The 12,518-nt window shown below is 42.1% G+C and overlaps 1 protein-coding gene across 1 annotated transcript in view; it reads left to right on the top strand.

Moving 5' to 3' along the window:
• Window positions 1-8,122: 8,122 nt before the first annotated feature.
• Window positions 8,123-12,518, top strand: part of kifc3 (kinesin family member C3) — a 35,817-nt gene continuing 31,421 nt past the window's right edge. Inside the window, exon 1 of the mRNA XM_087175627.1 lies at window positions 8,123-9,796. Within this exon, the coding sequence (XP_087031753.1) occupies window positions 9,524-9,796 (273 nt within the window). The 5' untranslated portion in view covers window positions 8,123-9,523. The remainder of the gene's footprint in view (window positions 9,797-12,518) is intronic.

The following is a 12,518-nucleotide window of genomic DNA, read 5'->3' as shown; positions in this document are numbered from 1 at the left end:
TAGCAGATTTCAGGTAAAAACACTCAGAGAAACCAAATCCTGCAAGGTTTGGATGGTGGGTCCAGGTGGGCGGGGCTTGGTGACTGCTTTGTTGTGACATCACAAAGTTCCAGAAATCCTGATGGCTGGTTTGGTGCTGACTCGTTGGGTAAATGTTGAAGTTAGACCCAGTAAGTTGTGAAACAGGTAGTCTGTCCTTCCCACTGCTGAAAATAACGTATGAATAATTATGGAAGTAACACTGGTGATTGTCCGCCGGTTCTCACTGGTCTTATGAAAGGGAGACCAGGAGACCAGGAGACCACGGCCCCAGTCAGGAGTTGAGATGTGGAATAAATCTGATGAGAGAAGAATGCAGCAGCACGAGGTTCAGTCTTATCTGAGGAAATGTGATTTACTGCCTGATAATCAGAGTCAGTTCTTCAGAGTTTGAGGAGGAGGAGGTAAAGAGCTGTGGGAAAAGCCTCAGATTGAGGAGCATGAAGGAGGTGAATCTGAGAGTTCATCTGAATGTTAAGGGACCAGATATTTGTTTTTTTGTGAGTGAAAACTGAGAAGTTTTTTAACCTTGAGGGTGTGAATTTATAAATGTATAGTTTTTATGATAAAAAGAAGAGCTGAACTTTGACAGCAGCCTCCAGTCTTAATATTGTGGGGGTGGGGACACATGTTATCTAAAGTTGTAATAAATCAATTACAGGAAGTTAATTTGGAACTTCTTTGATTGATTTACTGTCTGAAACATTTCTTGGTTCCAGTTTCTCTAATGTGACGGTGAAGTGAATATTTTGGTTGTGAAGTTTGAGATGAACATTTTTTCAATCTTTTTTTTTTCACATTTAAATGAACTGATTTATAATCATCAGACATTTAATGAGTTAAACAAGTAATTGAGATGAATTGATAATCAGTCAGTAACTCAGTTATGAGTTAGAATTAGATTCAGGAAAACTCTTTAGCTTCAAATCATAAACTAGAATCACCGCCTCCTCCACTCAGACTAGTTTCAGGTTGACCTTTGACCTTCAGCTACAAAAATGGAATCAGTTCATCCTTGAGTCCTAGTGAACGCTTGAGCCAAATTTGAAGAAGCTCTGTCGAAGTGTTTCTGAGACATCGTGTCCACGAGAACGAGACGGACGACCTGAAAACAAAATGTGAAACAGTCTGAACCACGTTTCATCACAGTCCAATAGAAGCTGAGACGTTTAGTCTGAACCAGAGCGATGAACTGTTCCTGCTCCTGTCGTCTGCTGCAGAGTTCACAGCTTCACTCTGCAGCGTCGTTAACATGATGGAGCTGCGATGAGAGTCGGAGGCCGTGGAGACTGGGTGGTGCCTGGTGTTTTATTTGCAGAGTTAATGAGAGGAGGTTAATGTTAACGACCGTCATGAACTGTGCCAGTCCCACGGCCCACATCCGTCCACGTTTAAATCCTGTTCCACTGAGTCGACGAAACACCAGAGTCTGCTGGGTCTTAAAGAACCGGTTCTTCCTCAGTTTGTTCTGTAGGTGAATTGACTGAAGATACAAGATCAGAGTATTTATGGTTTATGTTCTACATGTAAACACTGTAGTTTGTTAGACTCAGTCACACACACACACACACACACACACACACACACACCCCTACCTCACTTATCTGTTTGTGGCTTTAATTGTCAACATTGTCAAAACGAAGTGATGAAATGGAGCCATTGTAGGTGTTAGATTTAGTTTTCAGTTGGTTGTGTATTGTGAGTGTGAACGATGTGGATGTTCATGCCACTGGAGACTTGTGTATGAATTAAAGGGGGAAGCTATTGTTACAACACAGTGTCTAATGGGGAACTAACTAAATAACTACAGCTCCAAGTGTGGATTAATCCGCCGCTGAAAATAGTCCCCAACAGATGTTTTATATCCTCCTGTTTGTTTGATGTCATGACCTGGCTCACAGCCATGACAAAAACGAGGAGACGTACGGTTTCCATAGCAAAAACGACATGATTTTATTACAAACAATATAAAAGTAGGAAATTGGACCATAGTCAAACACTAACTAAACTAACAAATAAATTAACTAAACCAAAACACAATGCGCCGAGGGATCGCGGGCGCAGTCGTGCAGCCGCGCCAGGTAGGTCCCATAGTCGTGCAGGTCAGAGAGCGTGTGAGGAGTAATGCCGGCTCTTATATCCTGTGGACTGGCCAGGTCCACCCAGGTGTGGCAAGCCCCACCTACGACCTGTAGGGAAGGACAAGACAACACAACACAAAAGAAGCCAACACAAAACCCAACAGCAGGCCCTAGAGGCAGGAGGCCGTCACATTGATAAAAACTACTTTTTCCTTCTGAGTCTTTTAAAAATAAAGCTATACATACGTGAGGAGTTTTTAAAGATTGACACATGACTGACACACTGTCGGTTTGACTCTGAACACGAGGTTTGTTCACAATAAGAAAAACAGAATATTATAAGTTTTATACTTTAAAATCAACAAAACTAAACTTTATATGCAAAAATTACTGTGAAAAATCTTCATGAATAAAGATAATTTATATAAAATGTCAAATGGATCCAGCTTTCTGTTTGGTCTTTGTTTCCAGGTGTGTCGTGTGCTTGGACCCTGTTTTACCTGCCTGTAGTTTAAACATGAAACTTTATCTGTGAGGAGTTTCTAAAGGTTTACGTCTTCAGTCGGAACCAGTGAGCTCAGAGCTGAGACACAGACGGAGGAGGGAAGGTTTTGAGAGACGGACGAACACGCCAATGGTTTGAATGGATGTTTGTAGGTGTTTTTCTGTTGGATCAGTGTCTTCTGATCAGGTTCATGTTCTCCATGTGTTTCTGAACCTGATTTACTCGTCAGACGTGACTGTCCGACTGTCACAGAACCATTGGTGTGTTTGGGTGTGGCGACCGAATCTAACGTCTGTGTACACGTGATGATGATGATGATGTAAGACCTGCTTCACACAGAGACACTGAATGAACTGTAGTAATGCAGAGAAAATGTTACTGGAAAATCAGGGTGTGTGTGTGTGTGTGTGTGTGTGTGTGTGTGTGTGTGTGTGTGTGTGTGTGTGTGTGTGTTCTCAGCTGGGACTCTCTGTTATGTAACGTGTGTGATTAAAACCAGACGGCTGCTGACTGTCACATGAGTCCAGCAGGTGGAGCTGTTGAGCCAGATTTCCCATGATGCCTCAGGGCGTCTGGCTGGATGCTGCTCTCAGTGAGACACAATAGAAACAACGTGAGGAGCCTCGTGTAGTTAATGAAACTCTGAGCTGAACAAATGAAAAATAACACTAAGTTATTATATAGTTGATATTGTTTTATTTATCTATTTATTAATCATTATTATTTTATTATTATTTTAGAGTGAAACAGTTGATATTTATAGATGTGTGTTCATTATAAACAAAACTTCTGACAGATCTGGAACAAAGTGAGAAAAGTCACATAAATTAAAAATATTAACAATATTTATTAATATTTAATTCTATTCTTGTCTGTTTCATATATTGTGATGATGGGAATAATTTAGTTCTCATAGATTAAATATCAGATCATGTATGAAACAGGTGACGTCAGACTTTCTCGTTGTCCGACAGGGTCGTAAAAATTCTGTCATAATCGATTATTAACCACCATTTTGCTTTTCAATTTTAATGATAATGAGACTTATTTAATTTTCAAACACTAAGGAGAAAATAAAACACTGAGGCCATTGAGCCTAAACAGGCAAATATGAACAATACTAATTTGACAATAATAATAATAATATAATAATAATAATAATAATAATGATCTTTATTGTCCACAAATGTGACAGAAATTACAGAATTAGACAATTATTAAAATGTGAAGAAACTTTTAAGTTTTGTTGTGAAGGCTGAACTCAGTGGAGACTTGAACTCCAGAGTTTCATCTTAAAAAACCGAATGATGTAAATTATATGAAGATTTATGAAAACAGAAATGTTTCCTCTGCGTCTCTGGAAATACAGGAAACATGTTTCCTGTATTTGTAATAAACACTTTAGAAATATTCTTTGTGTTTCTATTAATTATAGAATGATGTTTAGAGGAAGACGGTGGTTTGAGAGATGAATGAGTCTCTGAGTAAAGAGAGGACCAAGGACACGTCTCTGTGTTGTTGTGTTTCCTGTGAGGTCAGTCAGTTCAACACTGTTATCATCTCTTATTATCTCAGCATCTCTCAGTTTCACCTCTGGATCCTTAGATGTGTCCAGATGTTTTACAGCTTCCTGCTTCGACACATCTGTCTGCAGCTGGAGCTCATCAGTCTGTACAGGACAGTAACTTCACTCAGCTTCGTCTGAGAGTTTAATCCTGCTTTCAGTTCTCAGAAAGTTGGATTTGTTTCCCTTCCTTGTGATGGAACTACTGTAGGCTAGCAGTTTCCCTCTGCTTCCAGTCTTTGTGCTAAGCTAAGCTAACCACTGCACTGAAGACCAGAGATCTGAAACTTCAGGATTTCCCACAGAAAGTGTTTGTTTAAAAACCTTGTCTGGACTTTAGTTTCAGAGACCAAAACAGAAACACAGGAAGAGGAGGAGGAGGAGGAGATGAAGACCACCCTCCTCCTCCTCGTCTCTGCTGAGTTGTTTCCTTCTCCGTCAGCTCTTTTCTTTCTTCTCTCCTCCTTCATTTTCTGTCTCTTTTCCTTTTTTTTTTTTTCCAGATGACTGATGTCACGTCACGACTCTGTCACATGGCTGTGTGTGTGTGTGTGTGTGTGTGTGTGTGTGTGTGTGTGTGTTTCCACCCAGCTGGTCTCTGTAATTTCCTCCTGAAATAGCTCAGTGCAGAGCTGTAATGGGTGTGTGCAGATGCATTTTGGGAATCTGTAAACCACTAAACTCAGACACTTCATCTCAGCTGTGGTTTTCCTCAGAAACACAGGTGGTGAATAAAGTCTAAATCCTGTTTTTCTACATGAGATCGTACCTTAAAATTCACTGTATTTTATTATTTTGCATTATTTTTTTAATTATGTTTTTATGAAAATAAAGTGTTGCACAAAGAGTTTATAGGCGAACATGGAGTTTTGATCTCAGGACTAAGACAAAGACTAAATCTAAAGATGGCCGACAAAATAAACACTACTGACTGTAGAAATATGCTGTCACATTACAGATGTTGAAAAGAGACATTAGGACTCGTGCAGCTGGTACAGATGTTCAGTGAAGGTGAAGCTGCTCTGTGAGGAATATATTTCCTTCAGCTGTAAATGAAAAAACATCAGTTATATTGAGAATTTCCAAAGAATGAAACACTATGTGTAGAGAGGGAACAGCAGGGGTCATGAGCACATGAGACATTAAAATACAGAGTCCAGGGCAGAGCAGGGATGTGGTTCAGCACATTTTTATGAAATCTGAATCCTTTCAAATCCTTTATTCAATAGAAGGAAAACATCTGTTTTTATTTCACTGAGCTCAGAAACAAACGTATTTCAACCGTCTTATGTAACAAAACATAGAATTTAATATTGTAGAGCAATGAATCAAAGACTGAAAACCTTTCACCACCTGAGACCTGGACTGAAAATACCAGAACCTGTCAGAGTCCAGATCCTGACTGAACACACTCTGTTAATCACCTCTTTGCATTAAATCATAGCAGCTTTTGTGTGTCAGATGTTATCAGTGTCTCCATGGAAACCGACCAGGTATTTAAAACCTGGGGGGACTGGTTCTGAATGTGGACTTCAGTCTGGACTCGAGTCCTTTTATTAAAAGCTCCTTAAATGAAGAGAGGAAAGTGTTTCCACTAATCTGCTGTAATCCGGAGGGTCTGAGCCTCTTAGCCACTAACACACCTGATGCTCCCACCTCCCCACCCCCACCTGACCTCACCCCACCCAGCATAACAAACACACCTTCACACACTGACCTTCAGTCACCTGTGTGTTGGTTTTATCTTCCCTCCCTGAGGTTAAACCCTCGTCTTCCTCAGAACCGTCAGATCTGATAACGACTCATTAATCTCTGAGTGAACCTGAACTCACCACAGCCCATGTTTACTTTCTCTGGAACATTATATTGTCTCGTTTATCGGTGACGAAGTCTTCAGGTCACTGAGCAGAGTTTCTTTATTTACAGGTGAACTGAAACCCTGGTAGTTGTTAAAGTTTCCGTCAGTAAAAAAAAATCTAATAATGTTGATGACCTTATGGCCACTTTTATATTTGTCATAACAGTAACAGCAGTCTTTTGAAAGTTTGTGCAACTCGTCACAGGAGCTGATCGTCTCAATGAATAACAGCGCCAACTGCGCCGGCAACAGTCGGAGTTGGAGCCATCTCGTTTTCCGGTTGTCCGTCCGTCCGTCCGTACTTCAGCTAAGTTCAGCTTCAAACAAAACACAAATGATATCTGAACCTCAAACACAAATTTGACTGAATAAAAAGCTAAATAAAAGTAATTTCAATCAGGAAACATCTGATTTAAGAATCCAAGAAAACAAAACTGAATATTTGCTGTATGTACGTCTGTCCGTCTCATTCTCGTGGACACGATATCTCAGTAACACCATGATGGAACATTAACTAGGACTCGAGGACGGACTGATTCGATTTTGATGGTCACAGTTTCGGCCTTGTGAACGCAATATTTCAAACTCCTCAAATGGAATCTCTTCAAATTTGGTTCAATTGTTCACCTGGATTCAAGGATGAACTAGATTCTGGTGGCTAAACGTCAAAGGTCAAAGTCAGTGTGACCTCTAAAAACTATTTTTATTGATAACTCAAGAGTTATCAGCAGTTATGACAAAATGTCATGCAAATGGTTAATATTTTATATGACTAAATGTTATGCAACCTGAACGCAGTCTGAGAGGAGGAGGGATAAAACCACGACGAGGTGATTCTAGTTTTCTTTTAGTTTCTGGAGCTTCATGTGAATCCATGTCTGTTGAGCAATGCATTTTGTCCATAAAACTTCTTAGTGGCTCCTTGAACTTTGTCAAAACCTCCTCAAGAAGTCTCCAGACCTTCTCCAGGATACTTGGAAACTCCACAATGAGACGACCTCCACAGAGCTCACATATTGAACAGTAGTGTAATATGTGAGACGTATTTGAAGCCTCAGTACATGTGACTGCTGCTGCACAGTCGTCCTGACCTGAAGCGAGTATTTCCTGCTGTGACTCCTCCCCCCTCATTAGGACCCTGAACGTGTTCGCTGGACCGGAAACGTCCTCCTTTGTTCCAGAAACAGTCCCGGCTCTGTCGGCAATACATTTTCAGGACGGGTCACCACTATATACAGTGAGGTCCTGAACCCACTGCAGCCAATCAGATCCTTGCATCACAATTCACAGGCTGTGATTCAGACTGTCAGCTCCCACCGAGTCCAGGTTCAAGGGTCCCCGGCTCTGTCACGTATAGGACGAGGTTTCCGGGACGCTGAGCAACAAGGTCAACTCTGACCAGGAGAACAAGTCCTTTACTCAACGCTGAAAACTTAATGTCATCTGGACGTTGCTGTTTAAATCTGCAAGACCTCTGAAGTAAACAACAGATACAGTTTGAATCTGCATCTTGACCACTTTCCAGTCTGACCTTTGAACTCCACATCCAAATGAAGAGACAACTTGAACTGAGGTTTGATTTCAGCGTCTCCAGTGTAAAAATAATCCTCAAACCCACTGGAAATAAGTCTTTAAAGGACAAAAACTTCACTTCATTCCCATTGGCTGTCACTCTTTTCAAAATGATTTGGTGCAAAAATTTGGAGGAATGCGAATACGACACATCATGGATATGCTAATCAGCTCATCACAGTGTCTTCTAGCGTCATCTTATAACATTAAGCGACTTTTTCAGCAGCTTTATCTTCTTTCCATCAACAGTCGTTTACAACAGTTTTCAGCTACGCCCCGAATTTCACAGATACTGGTCTGGAATCAGTTCTGTGAGGGTCTGAAAACCTTCATGTAAAGGCTGGTGATGTTTAACTTTACATAAATGCGTCCCATGGTTTCATCCTGTGTTACATCATCAGCGACTGGCCGAGGTCCTGCAGAGTTTTATCCTGCAGCAACAACAGATGGTCCCAGGACAGGGAGGGAGAGGGAGGGACGGGTGAGAGACGTCCACACACAGTGGAGGGGCTTTCTCTCTCTCTCTCTCTCTGTCATTCACTCAGTCTGATGGAGGTGAAGACTCGACCTGCTGCAGCTTTAATCTGCTGCAGTGTCACACAGGATAACGGAGCAGGGAGTCTGACGGTCTACAGGTCCACACTCGGACCGTCCTGGACCTGGTCTGCAGCCGGACCGTCCTGGACCTGCTGCTGCTGCTGCTGCTGCTGCTGCTCGTAAAAAATCAGGACTCAAACTAAACTAACGACTTTCGAGCAAACTAACGAACCGGACGGAGGAAAGACAAAAACTCTCCTGATCTCAGCGGTTGAACAAACATGGAGGAAAAGTTGACGGAGGATCTGGATTTTTACGTTTCCTGTCGGTCTGGATCACAAAGCTTTTTAAAAGTCTGCAGCAAATATTGAGTTTAGTTTTTTTTATTCGTGGACTCTTCAGTCAGATGTTTCCTGATCGAAATCACTTTTATTTCGTTTTTATTCCGACAGATTTGTGTTTTGAAAGTGACCGTACCACTACAGAAACTTATATCGAGACATTCAGCTGATTCTTGAAGCTGAAGTTAAATGTTGAAACTCTCATTTAGCATCTTTCCTTCAACTGAAATCAGTTTTATCTTTTAATGTAGGACAGTTTTTCCCGAGCACAAATAAACCTTTAAGTTTGTCCACCAACTTTTTTGGATCTTTAGTTCAAGATTTTCTTTTAAAGAATACTGTTGTGTGTTTTTTGGTCAAACAAAAATCAAAATGTAGCTTCAAATACTAAGAATTCTTACATTAATTTTCAAGATTCTGTTTCTACCTGTTGACTTTGACTTTCAGACTCTGAACGAGAAGTTCAATGAATTTATTTTTAAGTTCTTCAAAGTCTATTAATCTATTAAAGAAGAGTAATGTGTTGATGCAGCAGCTGTGACCTCAGAGGGTTAAACTGATGAGCAGTTTGCTCACAGCGTCGTACGTCGAGTGTCTTGAGTTACGGTGAGAAACTGAAGCCTCCTCCTGCAGCTCTGGTTACCTGTCCAACGACTGTGTACGTGACGGCGGCGGCAGCAGCAGAGAGGACGGGACAAGGTCCAGAGGTTTTTATCAGCTCTGTGGAAATGTGATGTTGACGCTGAGGGGGCGGGATTCAGGACAGAGGTGAACCAGGTGAGAGAGGGAGAGGATTATACAAACACAACACTGCAGGATTAACAGAGCGGATGAGCTTCATTCAGCCGGGAGGAAAACTCAGAGTCCTGGTTCTGGTTCTCGAGGCTGAATCTAAATCTCACTGACTTGGAGGATGACACCTGCAGCCTCTCACCTGGACCTCGTCTTAACCTGATCCGGATCTGGATACGATGAAGCCAAACATCCACCTGGAGTAACCTTGAACTGGACCTGTGGGGCTGGGTCATGTACGTCCTGTGCACCCTGGCTGTTCTGACCCTCCACAGCCTCTTCAAGAACCGGAACAAGGCCGTAGAGCCGGGCGGGACCTCGGAGGCTGTGGGGCAGAAAGTTGGTCTGGAGGATGGGGGCGTCGCTGAGGTCTGGGGGACGTCAGGGACTCGTGGTGGTCGTGGTGTCGATCAGGTGGAGTTGATGAGCTGCAGAGCTGAAGGGAAGAGGAGGCGAGGAGGAGGAGGAGGAGTTCATAATGTCCCCGACAGCAGGAAGGGAGTTCAGGTGAGGAGACGGAGTTCAGGGTCAGACACCTGAGAACGATGAACACAGGTGAACGATGAAAAGGTGTGAGCTGCTGAGGAGCAAGAGATAAATAATATATTAATTTAAGGATCAATCTGAGTACCTGTACCTGTTCTTGTTGCTGTTTCTACTTAATTCTACTTTTCATTTGACAGATGAGCTGCTCAACAGAAAATGGATTGGCAACCATATTATTATTATATACTATTTTAAAGCTCCATGTTTCTTCTTCTTCTGTGTTTTATTTGAAGTGTTGATCCATCAGAAGATATAAAAACCATCTCAGTGTAGTTTTACATCTCCTCTCTCAGGCTTCTCTCTGCAGCTCTAGTAACAACAGGTCGGTGAGCCAATCAGAAGAGAGGAGGCTCTGAGCCTCTCTTCTGATTGGCTTACTGTTTTCTGAGTGATCCAATAAAAATATAGCAGATTTCAGGTAAAAACACTGAGAAACCAAATCCTGCAAGGTTTGGATGGTGGGTCCAGGTGGGCGGGGCTTGGTGACTGCTTTGTTGTGACATCACAAAGTTCCAGAAGTCCTGACGGCTGGTTTTAAGGCTCAGTTTCTGAATACAGGCTGTGTGCATTTCTCTGTGGACTGAGGCTTTGATACTTTCACAGTATTAATATAGAAGCTAGAGCTGATCTATAATCTATAATCACACTACACATGGACACACACCTTTAAGATAATACGAGACAGAAGTTAAATGGTTGAGTTTTACTGTTGGACTCTTTGTTCAGGTTGTTTATCTACTAAAAATACAAACTCTCACTTCAGTTCTTTGTTTCCTCTCGTCTCTACGTTTATGAAGCAGAACTCAGATTCCCTGCAGGTCTTTTGTCTCAGTTTACATCAATTTTTTAGACATTCAGTCATAAACGACGGCTGTGGCTCAGGAGGTCAGAGTGAGTTGTCCACTCATCAGAAGGTCGGTGGTTCGATCCCCGGCTCCTCTAGTTCACATGTTGAAGTGTCTTTGGGCAAAATGCTGAACCCCAAATTGTCGGATGGCGGTTCCATCAGTGTGTGAATAGGTGAATGTGGTTTTTGGTATAAATCGCTGAGTGGTCGTTAAGACTAGAGAACAGCTGTATAAGCTAATTTACCATTTATTCATCTAGTAAGTTAATGTTCTGTGGGTAGTTAGTTGGTTAAGTTTTATTGATGCTGGAAATTTCAGAGATCCAGTGGCCAGTTGCACAAAACAGTAAAGATTTCCTTGAAATAAAAAAGTTGCACAAAATGCCCTTAAATCTTCTTCTCATTAAGATTTCCTTCATATGTTCACTGACATTTTAAGGTTTTCTCCTCGTCTTCACTTAAAGACTTTAGAGACTAAAGTTCACTGTGGTGAAGTTCCCCCCAAAACAAAACAGCAGGAGGATGAGATCACAGGTATCACAGGTGCTAATTGCAGCAAACAGTCTCCATGGAAACAGTAGAATTTCACTGCTGTAAACTACTTAACGAAGGAAACCATTTAAGATTCTGTGCAACACCCTCAAGTACCTCCGTCAGCTGAGGAGAAATTAAACCTGAAGTGTCAGACTTAAGGAGAAAATTTCAGGTGTTTTGTGCAACTGGCGGTTTGGAGTCATGGTGGTACAGGGACCTGAACCAGTCTGGACCTGAACCAGGCTGGACCTGAACCAGGCTGGACCTTGGACCTGAACCGGTCTGGGACCTTCCTGTGGGGGGTTTTCCAGGTTAAACTGGTGACACACATGCCCCAGTAAAACCAGTAAAGAGTCTGTGATCTGGGGTCGTGGTTCAGGTGTCGGGGCCTGATGAGGACCAGTGATGACCTCTGACCTCTAGAGTGAGCTCACACTGGTGTCTGCAGTAATGACAGGACGTCTCCATGGTCCAGTGTAGACGCTGTGAAGGTTCCTCCAGACCCCAGACCACCTGTGAGACCTGGACCTGATTTCAGATCCAGATTTATTCTCTGAGTTCTGAGACTTCCTGTTTCCTGGTTCACGTTCCAGTTAAACCTGATGTTTCTGGTTCTCAGATGGTCTTTGATTGACAGCGTGATGTCTGTGACATCATCAGAGGAATCATCTGATCACATGATGCGAGACATTAATGTCTGAAATCCTCCGACCCTCTGACTCGTTACGTGTCGACGGTGTTCTGGGTCGAGTCTGATCAGTTATGTAACGAGGATTCATCATCTGATGTTAATCTGCTGAACACACACACACACACACACACACACACACACACACTGAACAGCATCACAGACTGTTCTGTACCTTTTAATCAGTGTTTCTCAAACTTTTTCAGACCAAGGACTTCAACACTCAAATAAAACTCACAGATCACCTGACTTCTCCAACATCCCCAAAACCAATATGGCCGACTACTTCAACACTATTATAGGAACGCTTGTGCAGAAGAACCTGGGACAGTTTTATTTTGGTAGGACAGTGAAGAGAGACAGGAAACACGGGAATGTTCCTGTCCAGGCTGAGAGTCAAAGCAAAGGCAATAAGGGAAAATATATTCTTATATAATAGATCTTATATATTTATATTTACTTATTTATTCCTGTTTGTATATGTTCTTATCTTTTACAGATTCTTTATTTAGAAAATCACAAAGAAGATAAATTGATAAGATAAATTATACAGCCAATTTTAAACCCACCGCTCCTCCATAGAGAACACTATCACCCCCCCCCCCCCCCCCCCC

Source organism: Seriola lalandi, unplaced genomic scaffold, assembly GCF_002814215.2.
Source record: "Seriola lalandi dorsalis isolate HSWRI2012SDOR001 ecotype SW California unplaced genomic scaffold, Sedor1 jcf7180002054478, whole genome shotgun sequence".
Classification (NCBI taxonomy): Eukaryota; Metazoa; Chordata; class Actinopteri; order Carangiformes; family Carangidae; genus Seriola; species Seriola lalandi.
This window is presented reverse-complemented; position numbering and strand designations above follow the sequence as displayed.